Below are 20,075 nucleotides of genomic sequence, written 5' to 3'. Positions count from 1 at the left end.
TCCCTCCTCAGCCCCCAACAAAAAATCCTAGCAGAGCTTCCGTCAGGTTGGTGCCCTGGCCTGGACCCCACCAAGGACCCTAGGCCGGACCTTGGACTACGCCTTTCGGATTGGCGCTAACGCGGAAATTATAGTACTATAAGCCACCCCAAAAATTTGCTCATCCCCCCCTTAGCCTCCCCAACTAAAAATTCCTGGCGCCGCCGTTGGTGCCCAATTTCCAGCCCAAGGCACCTGCCCCTTGCAATGTCTATGCACGTTACTGCCCTGGTCCATGGAATCAAGGCAGTCGTGTTTGGTGGTAGGAACAAAACTACTACTAGTACCATTATGGAGGTAAGGTGGTTAACTATTTAATACAAACATAATTTATTATCTTTTGAACTCCTCTTAGTCCATCTTTAGGTTTCTGTCTGCAAGGTCGATGAGCATTTATGCTATCTGTCCATCACGCATTGTCTTATTTGAATAGTCTTTCAGTCAGTTCTCCATAATATCAAGGAGGATGAACATTTCCTTTCCTTTAAGTCGAATTAGTTTTGGCGCCACTATAAATAAATAAATAAATGAATAAAAGAAAAAAAAAGGACACTGCACTCAGCTGCGAAGCACATACACCCCTGTAAACTGCCGCCGTCGTCTGGACAAGCCTAAGTCATCTATTCGTTACTGAAATGCTAGACGGGAGTGGTAAAGTTGAATATGTTCAACTTTATCGCAGCGTCAAACAGACGCTGTGAATTCATTATTTTAGTGGCTAGCGAATAAAATGTCTTTAGACGCTTTCACCAGCTTCTCCAAAGCGAATATAAAGTGCCGTATAAACGACGCTTATTATATAAATTGTAAAAAATCATAAAGTATATATAAAGTATGAAAATATTAGATATAAAATGTAAAACTTAAAATAGAAAGTAGAAATAGGAAAACATATATATATATATATATATATATATATATATATATATATATATATATATATATATATATATATATATATATATAACCTATTTCGCCCTAATATAACATATATATATATATATATATATATATATATATATATATATATATATAACGTTACATTAGGGCGAAATAGGTTATATATATATATATATATATATATATATATATATATACATATATATATATATATATATATATATATATATATATATATATATATATATATATATATATATATAAAGTAACGTAGGTGTAACACACGAATAAAATAAAACTTAAACCCACTCTTGGAGAAAGATAAGCTGAGATACAAAGTAAACCGTATATTTCGACCACTGACTGTATCTCAGCTTATCTTTCCCCGAGAGTAGGTTTAAGTTTTATTATATATATATACATATATATATATATATATATATATATATATATATATATATATATACATATGTATATATATATATACATATATATACACATACATATATATATACATATATATACATATATATATATATATATATATATATATACGTATATACATATATATATATATATATATATATAACCTATTTCACCCTAATGTAACGTTTGTATATATATATATATATATATATATATATATATATATATATATAATATACATAGTATATATATATATATATATGTATATACATTATATATACATATATATTTATATACATAACATATGTATATATACATATATATAAATACATATATATATACATATATATATATATGTATATACATATATATACATATATAACCTCTTTCGCCCTAATGTAACGTTTGGTTACCTATGACGTCATAGCCCGTCGAGAATTGTTTTGCACTCTTTCAGCTGTTAGGTCTTGTGTTCGTGGCTGTTTTTGTACTGACCAAACAAGAATGCTTTTTTAATTCGCAAGTACAATGATTTAATGGTAAGGTAGCTTAGAGCATGCGTAGTGTGTTCGCATTTGACATTTGCAAATCCCGTTTGGGAGTGTATTTGGCATTCTGACTTATGGGTATTTACAATGTTTGTTAGTCTCGCAGCTGCAATTACCAATATTATTGGCTAGTTCTTAATATGATGAGTATTTTCCACTCTGGATATAAGTGCAGTAAACTAATGGTGACGTCAGTAGCTATTGAGAAAAAAAAAAAGATGGGCGAATGTCTTTATATTTATCGTGGAGGTAGGTTAGGTCAGGGCAAGTCAGGTCTGACAGTAGCAGTTCTTATCTCTAGCATTGGCTAGTGCCTATCATTGAGTAATTTGAACCCCATATGGAAGTATTGTAAGTTAATAGTAATGTTGTTACCAATATTCAGAAATTTGAAACTGGCCAACACAGCTACAATTCTTACCAACATCATTGGAAAGCTCTTTTCATTCTGAGTATTTTTGAGCCCTATATATAAGTACTGGAAATTGATATTAAAGTCGGTAGCAATTTGAAATATAAATGGAGACTGACAAATATCTTTATATTTATCAATGTGTATATCCTGTTTGCTTACATTGATCTTACACTTATGAAAGGATGAGGCTCATTCTTGTCTTCCTATGTCAAAAAGTAAAGAACTCATGAATTTCACTCTGAATTCAGTGTGCACTAATTGTTCTTGGAAGTAAAATCCTGATTTTCACTACACAAACTCACATCATATTTATTACAGGTCATTGCATTATAGTATGAATAGTTATACTGGTTTATTTTTAGACATCATATTTTTGAAAGTTATATGGAGCTGAATTTCATCTAAAGGATATAGCAATAGAAAATAAAAGATAAAGTTAGTAAGTTAATACATCAATATAATATATACTATCCTTGGCAAAAATCAATTAAATAAAAATGCTAAAAGCAAATACAATACCAAACAGAGCTACAACAATAGGTTTAAGATGACATGTTGTTGTCTGTCCAGTCCCATATGTCAATTTGATGATTGTGATGACTACATTGTGTACTGGGTGTTCTCCCACTCCAATTGACATATTTTTGAAACAGTTATATGCTTTTCTTGAAGCTATGAAGCTTCTCTATACCTTGCAGTCTGATTGGATGCTAAAACCTATTGTTAACATCCCCGTTGACTTTTAGCATGTTAGGTTAGACCATGTTATCATATTTTGATTTCTTTGACTTCCCCATCTATCAAAACAAGGTTAGCATCTCAAGCATTAATTGCAGATCCATTCATTAGTGTGTTGCTATTAGCAACTTTATATTATTTATTTCCACCAAGAAAAATATATATGTTCATGTATTATAATATACAAAATATTTAATTTTCTGTTGTTATATTGTTGTGGTGTGCACTTCTAAAGATTTACCATTATACCTTCCCCTGTGTAATCTTAGACACTAGATGCAGGTCATATGACCTATTGACTGCTGTGAGTGATGAAATCATTGATAGATATGCCACCATTTTGGAGGACAAACCATTAGCAACAAAGATCTATTGATGCTGATAATTTCCTGTTTTTGATACATAAGAGGCCTTTACAAAGGTGAAAATATATTTCAAAATATCAGGTAACAAAGTTTCATTGCTTGATTGAACTCTTTGTTGTACAAGTTTATTAATTTTTTTCTACCCATCAATGAACAAATTAGTTTAATTATATGAGTGTCCTTTTTCTGGTGAAGTATTAATTCAAAAACTTCTGAAGTAAAACAAATTTACATATTTTATCTTGGACCATGCCCTCTATTGCATGATAACCTGTAAAATATGTATGGGCGCATGACAACCATTGCTACATGTATAGGGGATGCCCCATTTGTTATAAAACTGTAAATTGCAGCCATGGGATCACTAGGAACATGGAAAGTTGAATAAAAAATTGGCAAAATGATTCTCCCCATAAAATTTAGGATTTCCTCAGAGCCACTACATGCAGTTTTGTTCATTCTTTCCAGCTCTTCTCAGGGCTGCAATCCATTCCCCATGTCTCTGGGCACTGAGTTCTTTACATTTTTCTCCCAGGTTGGTAAAAACAGAGGGGATCCTGTAGAAAGATTTCTTTTCACCATGCCCTGCTCTATTTGAGCAGCCTGTAACTTCACAAAGTTAACCATAACTACAGTTCTCCAACAATCTCTTCTTGTTCATGGTTTGTCCTCCAATATGGTGGCATGAACATATCACGTGACATTTGATGTCATGCACCAGTGGTCTGTATGTCCAGATCACTTCCAGCTTGTGTAGGTCAGGCTTCTGATTTTTGTCCTCTATGTCCTCCCCACAATTGATCTCAAAATTAAATTTAGTCGACAGATTTGCCTAGAATTGATCAAGTCTCCTTTTGAATTGTACTAATGGGATATACATTATTCCCAGATATATATTATTCCCAAATTCTTTACTTTATTCTGTTGACCAATCTGCAATTTATACATGTAAACTCCCTTTGGAGTTTTTGAATTTTGAAAACTTAATTAATTTGATAACAAATTTGTGGCTTCACAACGATGAAGATTGTATTATTATATTTACAGAACCGTATCAGTTTGACTTCCGAATTCTCTCATAACCAACAAATCACTGAATTAAAATTCGAATTTCTTGCCACTTTAAATGGAAAACAAAGTATTGGCAAAGTGAAAACATTAAATAGTAAAATTGAGATGTCTAAAATGAAGTATTATTTATCACAATGATTTCTCACAGTCCGATCTCATTTGAGCACTGACTGGTTATGGAAATACTGCAATGCAATATTTTTCCAACCAATAAACAGCACTCAAATTATGAAATGCTCCAGTAAATAAACTTTTGACAATGGAAAATACTGCAATGCAGTATTTTCTCAACCAATCATGCTCAATCTTCAGTTAACACAATTTTATGCAACAAAATTATTATAGAGTAAACCAGACCAATGGGCCTCCCTTTTCATTTGAATAATTTAATTTCATATTGTGGTTATTATATTCACTGGACACCATTTTATTAGTATTGAAAGTATTGCAATAGATGGCAACTCTACAGTGCATCCAGCATCAGTGTGGAAGCAGTCATCAAGAAGAGTGGTGTTGCAAGGGTGTTATGCTGGATTTCCCCTTTTCACAGTGACTATTGGACAGCGGATCATTTTGTGAAAAGAGGAGACAGAAGCAGCAGTGTTTCTTGTGATAGTGCCACCAGTGGCTTCATGGCCAATACTCCATTGGCATCATCGTCAAGGGATCACTCGTCACAAATGTCCGTGTCAGACATTGAGGCCTCCCAGCGGTCCACCCAGGTCTTGGAGGACACCGGGCAGGAGGATGACAGTGCTGGTGATACAATGGCTGGTGACAAGAAGCTAAAAAATATGATGTCAGGGCTTGAGCAGTAAGTAAACCATAATCAATAATTTCATAGTGTTGATTCTGTTGAAGTGTAGTTTTAGAGTTTTTAGTTTTGTTTATTATGGTTAATGAATTCGATTTTCAGGTTCTTTGTCTTTGATCGCCACATCAGGACAGAGCTTTCAAGCGAGGGCACAAAGAAGAGGACCATCTACACTGGTCAGGCCAAGTGCCAGCAGAAGGCCTGCAAGGGAAAGACAATCACCTTTAGCAGCAAGAGCAAGGCCAACCTCAGGAAGCATTATGAGAAAGTAATTGTACTACTAATTGAAGTCAATTTTAAGGAACTATTTATAAACAAATAAATAATAATTTCAACTTGTAACTTTGTTAATTGAAAATATATATGAATTTGTGGTTATTTAATCACTTCAGTATGAGTCAAATTCTCGTGCACAGCATCAGCTACCATATGTACAATGCATCACACTGTTTGCATTATGAAATATAAAGTCACTGCTGTATTATTTATTATATTTTACTCTGAGTAATATTCAACACAGAAAACGGGATCAAACCAGTTCACAGAATCCAGGGGGTAACTCATGTACATACATACATACATATACCAAGGCTTTTTCCCCCTTACAAGGGAGGTAGCCAAAAAGGAAAAGGTATAAAATCATTCCCACCCATTCCATCCCTGAATACACTCCACACCCCTCCACCCTCCCTCTCATCTTAGCACCTCCTGGATGACGGGTCATCCCTGCACCTTGTCCACTGCCCTGGGTCAGAAGCAGTGTCGCAAGACACAGCACATCCACGGCAAGGCCGCTTCATTAAATCGTTGACACCCCTCTCCGTCCCCCCATGCATAAAGGAGAAGACGGGGAGAAATCCCTTTGGGCTGCGTCAAATTTGCTCACACATACTACCTCACCCCCCATCCCCCTGCCCATTCCACCTCATGCATCACAACATCAGCCATATACAACCATTCTCCATTCACCCCTGTCTTCTGTCCTCTCCTGTCCTTCCTCAACAGACATTTCCCTCTTCCCCAAAGCCCCCTTCACCCCATCCATCCACCTCATCCTAGGACGTCCCTTCATGTTCACTCCCCCCACATCTGCCTTCCATACCTCTTTTACTAGTCTTTCTTCACTCATTCTTTCCATGTGTCCAAACCATCCTAATACTCTTTCACCAACCCTATCTCCCAACTTCCTTTCCACCCCTGTTCTCCTCCTCACCTCCTCATTTCTCACTCTATCCAGCCTAGTAACCCCCATCATACTTCTCAGACACCTCATCTCAGACACATTCAAACTCCTTCTCTCTTCCTCTCTTATGTTCCATGTTTCTGCCCCATACAGTGCTGTTGGCACAATCACTCCTTCATACAGTCTCCTCTTATCATCCATTCCCAAATGTCTATTCCTCTTTACACTTTTTAATCCACCAAGGCATTTACTCGCTTCTCTCAGTCTACATTCTACCTCCACCTTCACTCCACCTTTTCCTTGCCACATTTGCACCCAAGTAACTCATGTACAACTACAAAAAAAAACATAATCAAGACACCAACGCTGACATCCACATATACCCTCGTGCTACATGACACCTACATAGGCATCATCATACCAAAGAAGTTAAATTAAATAATTTTAATTAGTTTTATATTTTTTTTCTCAGATGCACAAGGACCTTGTCAGGCTTCTCGATGATACACTGGGGGTCCTTAGCAAGAGGCGACGTTCTGCTCATGGGGACAACTTCCCCTCCAAGAGGTCCGGGCAACAGCTTTGCATGGAAGAGGCCCTTGCTGAGCAGGAGGAGGTGACCCCTGAGCAGAAGAGGGAGGCATGGAACAGGTAAAATAAAAGAGAAGAAAAAATTATTTATCTAGTTTTAGTCTTCTACTTTACCTAGTACCTACTGATGACTAAAATTTCAAATTTCAAAATATTTACAATTAATTTTCAGGTGGTTCATAGAGAACATGACTCCCCTCAGCATCACTGACCACCCCAGCCTCTGGGGCGCCATGGGTCTCATCGCCTCAGACTTCTCTGTCCCCTCCAGAAGGACCATGACCAACACTCCATCAGCATCATCGTCAAGGGATCACTCACCGTCACAAATGTCTGTGTCGGACATTGAGGCCTCCCATCGGTCCACCCAGGGCTTGGAGGACACCCTGCAGGAGGATGACAGTGCCGATGATACAACAGCCGCTGATGAGAAGCTAAAAAAAATGATGTCAGGGCTTCAGCAGTAAGTAAATTATAATCAATAATTTCATAGTCTTGATTCTGTTTAAGAGTTGTTTAAGGATTTTTAGTTCTGTTTATTATGGTTATGAATTCGATTTTCAGGTTCTTTGTCTTTGATCGCCACATCAGGACAGAGCTTTCAAGCGAAGGCAGGAAGAAGAGGACCATCTACACTGGCCAGGCCAAGTGCCAGCAGAAGGCCTGCAAGGGGAAGACAATCATCTTTACCAGCAAGAGCAAGGCCAACCTCAGGAAGCATTATGAGAAAGTAATTGTACTACTAATTGAAGTCAATTTTAAGGAACTATTTATAAATGAGTAAATGATAATTTCAACTTGTAATTTTACTAATTGAAAATATATTTGAATTTGTGGTTATTTAATCACTTCAGTACAAGTCAAATTCTTGCGCACTGCATCAGCTACCATATGTATGATGCAGCACACTACTCGCATTATAAAATATAGTCACTGCTGTATTACTCATTCTCTTTTACTCTGAGTAATAATAAACATAGAAAACATGATCAAACCAGTTCACAGAATCAGGGGGATAACTCGTTTACAACTGCAAAGAAATATATGAGACGCCAACACTGGCATCCTCATGTACCCACTCAGCCTCATGATGCCTACATAGGCATCATCATACCAAAGAGGTTGATTTAAATCATTTTAATTAGGTAGTGGGTCAGGGGTTAGAGATGATTAAAGAAAATGGAGAAAATTGGAAGGTGAGCCTGTTGTTGTGTGCTGACAACACTGTGCTTGTAGCAGGATCAGAGGAGGGATTGAGGAAGTTAGTGACAGAGTTTGAGAAGGTGTGTGAAAGAAGGAAGCTGAAGATTATGTGGGCAAAAGTAAGATGATGAGATGTACAAGGGGAGAAAGTGACAGCAGGCTGGAAGTGAGCATTAAGGGAGACTGGAGGAAGTGGATAGTTTTAGATACTTGGGTGCAAATGTAGCAGGAAAGGGAAGAGTGGGAGTGGAGGGAGAATGTAGATTGAGAGAAGCGAGTAAATGCCTTGATGGATTAAAAAGTGTAATGAGAAATAGACATTTGGGAATGGATGCTAAGAGGAGGTTATATGAAGTAGTGATCGTGCCAACAGCACTGTATGGGGCAGAAACATGGAACATGAGAGAGGAAGAGAGAAGGAGTTTGAATGTGTTTTGAGATGAAATGTCTGAGAAGTATGATAGGGGTTACTAGGCTAGATAGAGTGAGAAATGAGGAGGAGAACAGGGGTGGAAAGGGAGTTGGGAGATAGGTTTGGTTGGTGAAAGAGTATTAGGATGGTTTGGAAACATGGAAAGAATGAGTGAAGGAAGATTAGTAAAAGAAGTGTGAAAGGCAGAGGTGGAAGGAGTGAATATGAGGGGGCGTCCTAGGATGAGATGGATGGATGGGGTGAAAGGGGCATTGCAAAAGAGAGGAATGTCTGTTGAGAAAGGATGGGAGAGGACACAAGACATGGGTGAATGGAGAGGGGTTGTGTATAGATGATGCTGCGATGTACAAGGAGGAGTGGGTGGGGGATGGGGGGTGAGGAAGTATATATGAGAATAAATTTGACGCAACCCGAAGGGATTTTTCCCCATCTCCTTTTCTGCATGGGGGGACGGAGAGGGGGGGGTCGCCGAATTTATGAAGTGGCCTTGCTGTGGATGGTCTGTGTCTTGCAACACTGCTTCTGACCCAGGGCAGTGGACAGGATGCAGGGATGACCCGTCATCCAGGAGGTGCCAAGATGGGAGGGAGGGTGGAGGGGAGTGTAATATATAGGAAATGGAATGGGTGGGAGTGGTTTCTCTGCCTTTTTCTTTTTGGCTACCCCCCCCCCCCCCGTGTAGGAGGAAAAAGCCTTAGGTATATGTATGTATGTATATTTTTTTCTCAGATGCACAAGGACCTGCTCAGGCTTCTCGATGATACGCTGGGGGTCCTCAGCAAGAGGCGACGTTCTGCCCCTGGGGATGACTTCCCCTCCAAGAGGTCCGGGCAACAGCTTTGCATGGAGGAGGCCCTTGCCGAGCAGGAGGAGGTGACCCCTGAGCAGAAGAGGGAGGCATGGAACAGGTAAGATAAAAAATAAAAAACTATTTATCTAATATTAGTCTTCTACTTTATGCAGCCTGAAGGGATTTCTCCCCGTCGTCTCCTTTTCTGCATGAGGGGACAGAGGGGGGGGGGATCACCGAATTAATGAAGTGGCCTTGCTGTGGATGTGCTGTGTCTTGTGACACTGCTTCTGACCCAGGGCAGTGGACAAAATGCTGGGATGACCCGTCATCCAGGAGGTGCCAAGATAAGAGGGTAGAGGGGAGTGGAGTATGTAGGGGACAGAATGGGTGAGAGTGGTTTCTCTGTCTTTGTCTTTTGTCAACCTCCCACATAAGGGGAAAAACGCTTTTGGTATATGTATGTACTTTACCTAGTACCTACTGATGACTAAGATTTCAAAGATCAAAATATTTACAATTAATTTTCAGGTGGTTCATAGAGACCATGACTCCCCTCAGCATCACTGATCACCCCAGCCTCAGGGGCGCCATGAGTCTCATCGCCCCAGACTTCTCTGTCCCCTCCAGAAGGACCATAACCATCACTCCATCGGTATCACCGCCAAGGGATCACTCGCCGTCAGAAATGTCTGTGTCGGACATTGAGGCCTCCCAATTGTCCACCCAGGTCTTGGAGGATAGCCTGCAGGAGGATGACAGTGCCGATGAAACAACAACCGCTGACAAGAAGCTCAAAAAAATCATGTCAGGGCTTGAGAAGTACGTAAATTTTGATCAATAATTTCATAGTCTTGATTCTATCTAAGTGTTGTTTAAGAATTTTTAGTTTTGTTTATTATGGTTAATGAATTCAATTTTCAGATTCTTTGTCTTTGATCGCCACATCAGGACAGAGAAGTCAATTGAGGGCTTGAAGGAGAGGACCATCTACACTGGTCAGGCCAAATGCCAGCAGAAGGCCTGCAAGGGGAAGACAATCATCTTTAGCAGCAAAAGCAAGGCCAACCTCAGGAAGCATTATGAGAAAGTAATTGTACTACTAATTGAAGTCAATTTTAACCTACTGTATACACCATCATTGGCATATGTCGTATGCCACAATTTAAAAAATTCACCAAAAATAGGCACTACGTCTAGGGTCAAATCTGTGGTAATAACGAAGTAGCCCATTCATTTGCTATAGAAGGCACCCAAATTTTTTTATTTATTGACAAAACTGGCAACCCTGGCAGCAATTTTTTGGGGGTAACTTGGGGTATAAAATCAGCCTTTAGGACGTAAATTAGGGGATTCTGGCATATGAAATGAAGTATGAGGAGGTGAAGTTGTACTTCGACAGTTAGGCAGGTGCTATTTAGTATGTATTCAGATGTATAGAACTGGCAATTTTGCACTGCCAATTTTTGTAATAAATGCATAATACTAAATGCAGCCGGGCAATAATGGTGTGATGGATGCTTACTAAAATACTTACCAAAACAATAAGAAACTCCACAATCACCTATCCTTCATGAAATGATATAAAAAAAAAAAAAAAAAAGATACTGAAAAATCAATTTATGACATAATGAGGTGATGAATATTTGCCAAAAAAAATCCACAAAAATTATTTATAAACATGTTTTCTGTAAGTGTCAGACTATTATGGGCGACTGTACATTGATCTGAATTATCATAAATGTCAGTTTCCTTCACTCTATGAAATTCTAATGAAGCTTCCCTGAAAAAATACAACCTTGTTCAACCCATGTGAGGACAGTCTACAAATGTTCTACCAAACTTTTGCATGCATATCACAACAAAATCGACCCAATTTCTCCACTTTTAGGCTAAGGTAAATCAAAATAAGCAATATTTGTTGGTTTTACATAATTTTGAGTTGATTCAAGCAAAAATAAAAAATGAAATATATTGGCACTGACGCTGGCAGGGGGAATATATACAACATTCGCCTGGTGACGTACAGATTAAGGAACTATTTATAAATGAATAAATAATAATTTCAACTTGTAACTTTACTACTTGAAAATATAATTGAATTTGTAGTTATTTAATTTAAATAATTTTAATCAATTTTATATTTTCTTCTCAGGTGCATAAGAACCAGGTCAGGCTTCTCGATGATACACAGGGGGGTCTTGGCAAGAGGGGATGTTCTGCCTCCGGGGACGACTTCCCCTCCAAGAGGTCTGGGCGGCAGCTCTGCAAGGAGGAGGCTCTTCCCAAGCAGGAGGAGGTGACCCCTGAGCAGAAGAGGGAGGCATGGAACAGGTAAAATAAAAAAGAAGAAAAAGTTATTATTGATCTAGTTTTAGTCTTCTGCTTTACCTAGTACCTACTGATGACTAAAATTTCAAAGGTAAAGATATTTACAATTAATTTTCAGGTGGTTCATAGAGACCATGACTCCCCTCAGCGTCACTGACCACCCCAGCCTCAGGGGTGCCATGGGTCTCATCGCCCCAGACTTCTCTGTCCCCTCCAGAAGGACCATGACCAGGAGCCTGGAGAAGATGGCAGAGAAGGCCAAGCTGGACCTCTCAAACCTCCTGTTCAGTGTCCAGTACGTCGCCACCACTGCCGACAGCTGGACAGCGCACAGTCGTGTGTTTATAGGAATGACGGTCCATTGGATCGACCCCGTCAATCTGGACAGGAGGCATGGCACATTGGCATGCAAGGAGATCAAGGTAATTAAAAAGAGAATATGAAAAATATTTGATAATTCCCATATATACCTTAGACAGGCCAAAACAACTTAGAATTATCTATTATCCAGGAGAGTCAGGAGAAGTCGGTGATTGCCAAGGTGATTTCGGACGTTCATGATGACTTTGGCCTGAGCCACAAGCTGACCGCCACCACCACCGACAACGGCACCAACTACTGTGCTGCTTTTAGTCACTTTGGGGTAGAAGACGTCCCTGTGGAGGGAGGGGAGAAGCCTGACCCCGAAGTGGTGGATGGCCAGCCTGGTGACCTGCATGACCAGCTGCAGGAGGCCGCCAACTACCATCTGCCTACTCACTACAGATGTGGGTGTGTACCTATATACTTATGTATATATATGTATATATATACACTTTGTAACTTTTGACATTTGAGTCATTCCATCCCAAGTGGTCAAATGAAATGCTTCCCATCTCAACATCTCGGATTTTAATGAAATTTTATATACAAGTTGGTATTTGGACAAAATGAATGTATGCAAAATTTTAGATCTACAGATGGTATAGTTCCTGAGATACAGTACCCCCATTTTCCCCCCAAACATTGGCTTGCAGAACGGCCTTTACACAAAGGCGTTTTTAAGAGGCTTTTATTCAGTGGCTATGATCTTTGTATTGCTGAAAATGACAAAATCATACAAGTCTTTGCAAGGATTTAAAAAATTAACTTGGTTTTGGCCTAGGTGGCTTAGTTTTTGCACTCATGAGCCTATATCTCCTGAACATTGTGGTTGTATAAACTATAATTTTTTTCCCAGGAATTTAATAAATTTTTAGCTTGTGAGCCAAATAAGTTTTCCTTTCAAATTGTCTGCACGTGAGTCCATCAAAGTTGGCTCTAGACTGAAAAATGCAAAAGATGGCCTATGTTTAGTCATCTATTTGACCATCACTCCAGTTTCTGATCCTCTTTTGCTTGGTATAATTGGAAAGAGCATCTCAGGAAGCCTGAGAGATCAAGAAACCTTTTTGGTGTCGGTGTCTAAGCTGCTTCTGGGTCAAATTCTGCCTTGAATTTGCCCCATTTTTGGCCTATCGGAGCACAGGGTGGGCTTTGTGTGGTTTTTGTTGGGTATTGAACATGTACAAAATAATAAACAGTTGTTTGGGTGTTGTAGTCCATTACTGCTAAACTTGCATATATTTTGCTTTATTTCAGAAATCTACATCTGCTATAACATCTTGAGAAATAGATAACCCAAGTACCAGATCTGCTTCCCATGCATAAAAGAGTTCTTGCTCCAATCCTTTTAATCTTCCATACACAAAGGAAATTTCAGAGCCTATGAAAGATTACCAGTGACACAGTAGCAAAACTGTGGACAATAACTGGGTGAGACATGGAAGGAATGTTGTGTCCATCATGCCAAATTGAGTTGAACTCAAGGATACAAAGGCACGCATCTCCTGTGGGTGACAAAAATGACTCTTCAATTGATGATTTTTCTGGTGAAGAACGTGAAGAGGTTAAAAGAACTTTTGCAACAAAAGCTGTTGACAATGCTGCTGGTGCATTTAATGTGTCTCCTTTGAAATCAGAAAGGTCAGCAGAAGGGATTCACCTGGGTATGCAGTCAGAAAGACACAGCAGTTAAAACACAAGTTAGCACAGCAGCTGGTGGTTTAGACATAGCTGATATACAGCCTGAAGCAACATCTAGCCAAACTTCATGTCAAAACTGAGGATCACACCAAATTTTTGTCCGAACTGAAGAGCAATTGTGCAGCCTCAACTAACCATCATGACAAATGCCAGTTTCAAGTGTCAGAGAGAATAGTCAAACAAGCAAGAACACTACAAGAGACTGAAGGCATCCTTGCTTATCCACCACCAAGTAAAGGGAGACCATTACCAGATACAGCAAAACATCATGTGGCCCAGATTTATGAAGATGACGAGTTCTCCAGGTTATGCCCAGGTATAAAAGACAAAGTTAGTGTGCGAATCAGTGACATAAAAACTCAAATGCAGAAGAGACTTCTGCTGTGCAATTTGAATGAGTTGTTTGCACACTTCTGAAATAAGTATTCTACTGAGAAGATTGGCTTTTCAAAATTCTGTGAGCGTCTAAGTGGAGCATTACAGTTGGAGTTTCTGGAACATACAGTGTCTTTGTTTGCATGTACCACCAAAGTGTGCTGGCTGGAAAACACTCAATAACTGATGATTACAAGGAACTCATTGGCAAAACTGTGATGTAAACTCTAACAAAGAACAGAATTGGTAGTGGCACAGTCACCATGGACCAGCACAGGATTACAAGTACCATCTTGGCTGGGTAGATCTGAATATTGTCTGATGCGTTACATACATACATTTTCCAAAGGCTTTTTTCCCCTTACAAGGGAGGTAGCCAAAAAACAAAGGCATAAAAACCACTCCCACCCATTCCATCCCCACATACTCCACCCCCATCTACCCCTTCCCTCCCTCTTTCTTGGCTCCTCCTGGATGATGGGTCATCCCTGCATCTCGCCCACTGCCTTGGGTCAGAAAGCAGTGTCGCAAGACATAGCACATCCACAGCAAGGCTGTTTCATTAAATCGGCGACCCCTCCTCTACATCCCCTAATGTAGAAATGGAGAAGACGGGGAGAAATCCTTTCAGGCTGCATAATTTTTTTTCATATATACTCCCTCACCCCCCATCCCCCACCCACTCCCTTTCATGCATCACATCATCCGTACACAACCATTCTCCATTCACCCCTATCTTCTGTCCTCTCCTGTCTTTCCTCAACAGACATTCCCCTCTTTCCCAATGCCTCTTTTTCCCCATCCATCTCATCCTTGGTTGTCCCCTAATGTTCACTCCTTCCACACCTCTTTTACTGATCTTTCTTCACTCATTCTTACCATGTGTCCCAACCATCCCAATACTCTTTCATCAACCCTATCTCCCAATACTCTTTCATCAACCCTATCTCCCAATACTCTTTCATCAACCCTATCTCCCAACTCCCTTTCCACCCCATTCTCCTCACCTCGTTTCTCACTATCCAACCTAGTAACACCTATCATACTTCTTGGGTACCTCATCTCAAATGCAATACACATTAACAAAAAACCCACCCTAATTTCTGAAAGGCCAAAAGTTGCACAAATTCAAGGCAGAATTTGACCCAGAAGCAGCTTAGACACCAAAAAGAGGATTAGAAACTGGTGTGATGGTCAAATAGATGACTAAAACATGCGGCATTTTTTGCATTTTTCAGTCTGGAGCCAATTGATGGACTCTAATGCAGAGACAATTTGAGAGAAAAACTTCTTATTTGGCCGACAAGCAAATTTATATGCCATTCCAGGGAAAAAAAACACCATGTTCAGGAGATATAGACTCATGAGTGTGACACAGGTCAGTGTCACTGATATTTTTATTCTGATTTAAATCTCAGTTTGTGCACAAACTAAGTCACCTAGGCCAAAACTAATTTAATTTTATGAAATCCTTGCAAGATATTAGATGGGTTATGTCATTTTGAGCACTACAAAGCACATAGCCACTGAGTAAAAGCCTTCTAAATTCGCCTTTATGTAAGCACCATTCTGCAGGCCATTGTTTGGGGGGAAAATGGTAGTACTGTATCTCAGGAACTATACCACCTACAGAGGTTTGTACATATTCATTTTGTCCATGTAACAATTTGTATATAGAATTTCATCAAAATCAGAGGTGGTGAGGTGGGGCTGATTTCTAAAATTGGACCACTTGGCATGGAATGACTTGTTAAACCTTTTAGAGCCCACACTGTCAACCTCATCGCGACCACGGATGTCAAGGAGGTCAGGGGCTGGAACTATGGTCCTGGGGCTGCCTTCACCAAGGCTGCTGGCAAGGCACAGGCCACCTGGAACCTGCAGAACAGGAGCCCTGTCTGGGCCAACCAGATCAAGGCAAAGACTGGCCACAAACTGAAGACATTCTGTGTGACCAGGTAAGAATAATTCAATGATATTTTTTAAATTGATTCAAATAATAAAGAATATTGGTAACTAGGATGGTACTGTTTAAGTTAAAAGCAAATAAAATATAAATTACTAATTATAATTATGCAAGGGGGGACGGAGAGGGGGGGTCGCCGATTAAATGAAGCGGCCTTGCTGTGGATGTGCTGTGTCTTGCGACACTGCTTCTGACCCAGGGCGGTGGGCAAGGTGCAGGGATGACCCGTCATCCAGGAGGTGCTCAGATGAGAGGGAGGGTGGGAGGGGTGTGGAGTGTATTTATGGATGAAATGGGTGGGAGTGTTTTTATGCCTTTCCCTTTTTGGCTACCTCCCTTGAAAGGGGGAAAAAGCCTTGGTATATGTATGTATGTATGTATGTAGAGACATTGGGACAAATTATGGGAAAGGTGGAGGGGGAAACACGGGTCTTTGTCTGATTATCGAGTTTATTCCTGACTGGTTTCGCTTACAATAGCTTCTTCAGAGGAGTGAACACTCCTCTGAAGAAGCTATTGTAAGCGAAACCAGTCAGGAATAAACTCGATAATCAGACAAAGACCCGTGTTTCCCCCTCCACCTTTCCCATAGTATGTATGTATGTATAATTATTTTTTTTTTACAAAGGTGGAACTCATACTATGAAGCAGTCAAGAGCCTGTTGAAAACCATGGTGACACAGGACAAGATGGATGAGCTCAACACGATCCTGGCTCAGCAGAAAGGGTGCGTTCAGTTTGAGATCATAGATAAACAGGTAAGTGACGTCACGCATATATTCTTTTCTTAAAATCGAATTGAAATTACAAATAGTACGCTAATAAGACAATGCCATGCTAAACTTAGATTTAAGTTACTTTTAAAGTATTTTTCTTAATTTTTCCAATTTTTTGGTAGGTCCTCTCTGAGTACGCCAAGGTCATGGAGCCGGTGGCAAGGTGCCTCAGCAAGTTGCAGGGGGAGGAGAATGCCTATATGGGCACTCTCCTGCCCTCCCTGCAGCTCATGAGGATTGCCCTGGAGGAGCTCCAGGCTGACAAGTAAGAAAATATATACTTATATACATACATATATATATATATATATATATATATATATATATATATATATATATATATATATATATATATATAGATATATAATATATATATATCAATACTTTCTACACAGAAATGTAGTACCACATTAGTAAATTACACACAGGAACCCACAGTCGGAGAAAGAATAAACTTCGAATAAAGAAAAATCCTATATTTCGGCTATCAACTGTAGCCCTCTTCAGTAAAGTACATAAGATAGAGAACAGAGGGGACTTATAAACTACAGTAAGAAGAGATGTGAATCAGCATTAATTGAGGAATGCCCTAATATTAATATTGCTAAAGGGCAGTGGACACCTGACATTATCTCACGCGCAGCAGTAGCCAAGTTGATGCGGACACTACATCCTCCCCTCTCCTCACCTCCTCCCTCCTCCGCCACCCCAGTTTGCCCCACGCCTGAGTGAGGTCAACTGTCCACATCTCTTCTTACTGTAGTTTATAAGTCCCCTCTGTTCTCTATCTTATGTACTTTCCTGAAGAGGGCTACAGTTGATAGCCGAAATATAGGATTTTTCTTTATTCGAAGTTTATTCTTTCTCCGACTGTGGGTTCCTGTGTGTAATGTATATACTTATATACATATATATATATACATACATACATATACATATACCAAGGCTTTTTTTCCCCTTACAAGGGAGGTAGCCAAAAAGGAAAAGGCATAGAATATATATATATATATATATATATATATATATATATATATATATATGTATATATATATATATATATATATATATATATATATATGAGGGGTAGAGAGAAACACACAAGTAGAACAGGAGTTTATTCCTTGACTAGTTTCGCACAGTGATGCGAAACTAGTCAAGGAATAAACTCCTGTATCTACTTGTGTGTTTCCCTCTACTCCTCTTACAACCTGTCAGGATGTCTTCATATATATATATATATATATATATATATATATATATATATATATATATATATATACAGAGTTGGGCATGCTATTGGATTTGGGGTAGCTGTTATCACACCTCCACACTTTAAACGCAGATAGTCCACACCTGTACTTCTGCACTTCAAGTTTTATTGCTTGATCTACTGTACCCAAAACTATTGAAGCACGCCAGAAGAAATTATTCCGTGCCTCAAAAATAAAATCATTACAAAACATCAATTCATCAGAGGTTGATATATATATATTGAAATGATATATATGTTGAAATGCATCTGGACAGCAGAGCAGTGAAGATAGAATGGTCAAAAAGATATTTTTGATTGACACATGTTTGACTGACGGGAACACTTGGGGACATTGAGCATAATAACAATAGTGAAATATAAAATATAATGATGTGTGTATCTATATATATATATATATGTATATATATATATATATGTATATATATATATATATGTATATATATATATACAGTATAGAGATGGAATGAGTTGGATTTTTTTTTTTTTTCCCCTCGTAAGGGGGGAAATAACCTTTGGTACATATATGTATATGTGTGTGTGTATATATATATATATATATATATATATATATATATATATATATATATATATATATATATATATATACTTATATACATATATCATGATATATAGTTATATACTTATACAACAAATTATATACATTACAGTTTTAGGTACCTACTACCTAGCCAAGAAAATTAAATTTTCATCTTTTTATGTTGTTGACAGGACCCTACAGTATGCCCAACCCCTTGTCACTGCTCTGCTGGGGAGCAAGGAAAGTGGCAGAGGGTTCTACGGTAGGTTCAGCTGGGTGTTTGAGGATGACAAGATCATCATGAGCTCTGCCCTCCACCCCCATTATACCCTGGCGCTTATACACCACTTCCTCCCTGACAAGGCTGCGTACATCAAGGACAGGATCATTAGGGAGATGAAAGCCATTGTGGGTATGGAGGAGGAGGTGCAGTCGCCAGCAAGGAGCATGATCAACAAGGAACAGGACGAGTTTGCCGGCATCCTGGCTGCCGCCCCTCAAGTCAGGTGCAAGGAGGAGGTGGAGGAAGTCATCAAGAGGGAGCTGGAGGGCTGGCAGAGGGAGATGACCAGCATCCCCATCAGCCCTGACAAGTTCCCCAGTGTCTACAGGGACGCCTGGCTAGACCTCTTCAGGAGGTACAACACCCCCCTGCCCAGCTCTGCAGCTGTGGAAAGGCTGTTCAGCTCTGCGGGGGACATCCTGAAGCCTAAAAGATCCAGCCTGAGCAACCTGAACTTTGAGAGCTTGGTGTTCCTCAGCGGCAACTTCAACCTCCTGGGATTCAAGGAATGGCCCAAGGAGGAAGAGGAGAAGGAGGGGGAGGAGGGCCTCTATGTTTAGTAATTTTCTGTCTGTCTCGAGTCAAGTAATATGTGAAGATTTTATATTTTATGGTAAATAAATAATGTATTGTAAACTATTTTTGATTGACCTATAGCTGCTTGTTAGTGTGGCAAATTAGCATGCAGTTGATACTTTAGGGTCTATATGGGGCACCCCTATGGACCAGAGCCACACATCATTTTGTCTATGATAGAGGAAAACTCTTCATAGAGAAATGATGACACTTATATACTACGACTGTCCCTCCGTTATGCTGTCTCCCAACCCCTTGCTGCTGTCCTGTACCATTTCTCTGAGTATTCATTTTCTGCTGTGGTGGGGGAAAAGAATACTACCACCAAGTATTTCCACTTGGATCGTAAAAGGCGAGAAGAAAGGGACAGGGATTGG

The 20,075-nt window shown here is 39.4% G+C and overlaps 1 protein-coding gene across 2 annotated transcripts; it reads left to right on the top strand.

The window, feature by feature from the left end:
* Nucleotides 1-1,785: 1,785 nt before the first annotated feature.
* LOC143031784 (uncharacterized) lies at nucleotides 1,786-19,731 on the top strand. Of its 2 annotated transcripts, none has more exons than XM_076196052.1 (16): nucleotides 1,786-1,904; nucleotides 5,053-5,316; nucleotides 5,419-5,584; nucleotides 6,972-7,150; nucleotides 7,263-7,553; nucleotides 7,682-7,820; nucleotides 9,456-9,634; nucleotides 10,048-10,338; nucleotides 10,441-10,606; nucleotides 11,672-11,850; nucleotides 11,966-12,269; nucleotides 12,359-12,618; nucleotides 16,050-16,244; nucleotides 16,881-17,010; nucleotides 17,151-17,293; nucleotides 19,031-19,731. In XM_076196052.1, the coding sequence occupies exons 2-16, from the start codon at nucleotides 5,135-5,137 to the stop codon at nucleotides 19,680-19,682; spliced, it is 3,456 nt and encodes a 1,151-aa protein (XP_076052167.1). In that variant the 5' UTR covers nucleotides 1,786-1,904; nucleotides 5,053-5,134; the 3' UTR covers nucleotides 19,683-19,731. The 2 variants fall into 2 exon arrangements, with proteins under 2 accessions (XP_076052167.1, XP_076052166.1); XM_076196051.1 differs by having other exon boundaries at nucleotides 7,655-7,820.
* The last annotated feature ends 344 nt before the right edge of the window (nucleotides 19,732-20,075 follow it).

This window comes from Oratosquilla oratoria, chromosome 12, assembly GCF_046742065.1.
Source record: "Oratosquilla oratoria isolate Oo_2021 chromosome 12, ASM4674206v1, whole genome shotgun sequence".
Classification (NCBI taxonomy): Eukaryota; Metazoa; Arthropoda; class Malacostraca; order Stomatopoda; family Squillidae; genus Oratosquilla; species Oratosquilla oratoria.
Note: the sequence above shows the minus strand (reverse complement) of the source record. Positions and strands in the feature narration are given on the sequence as shown.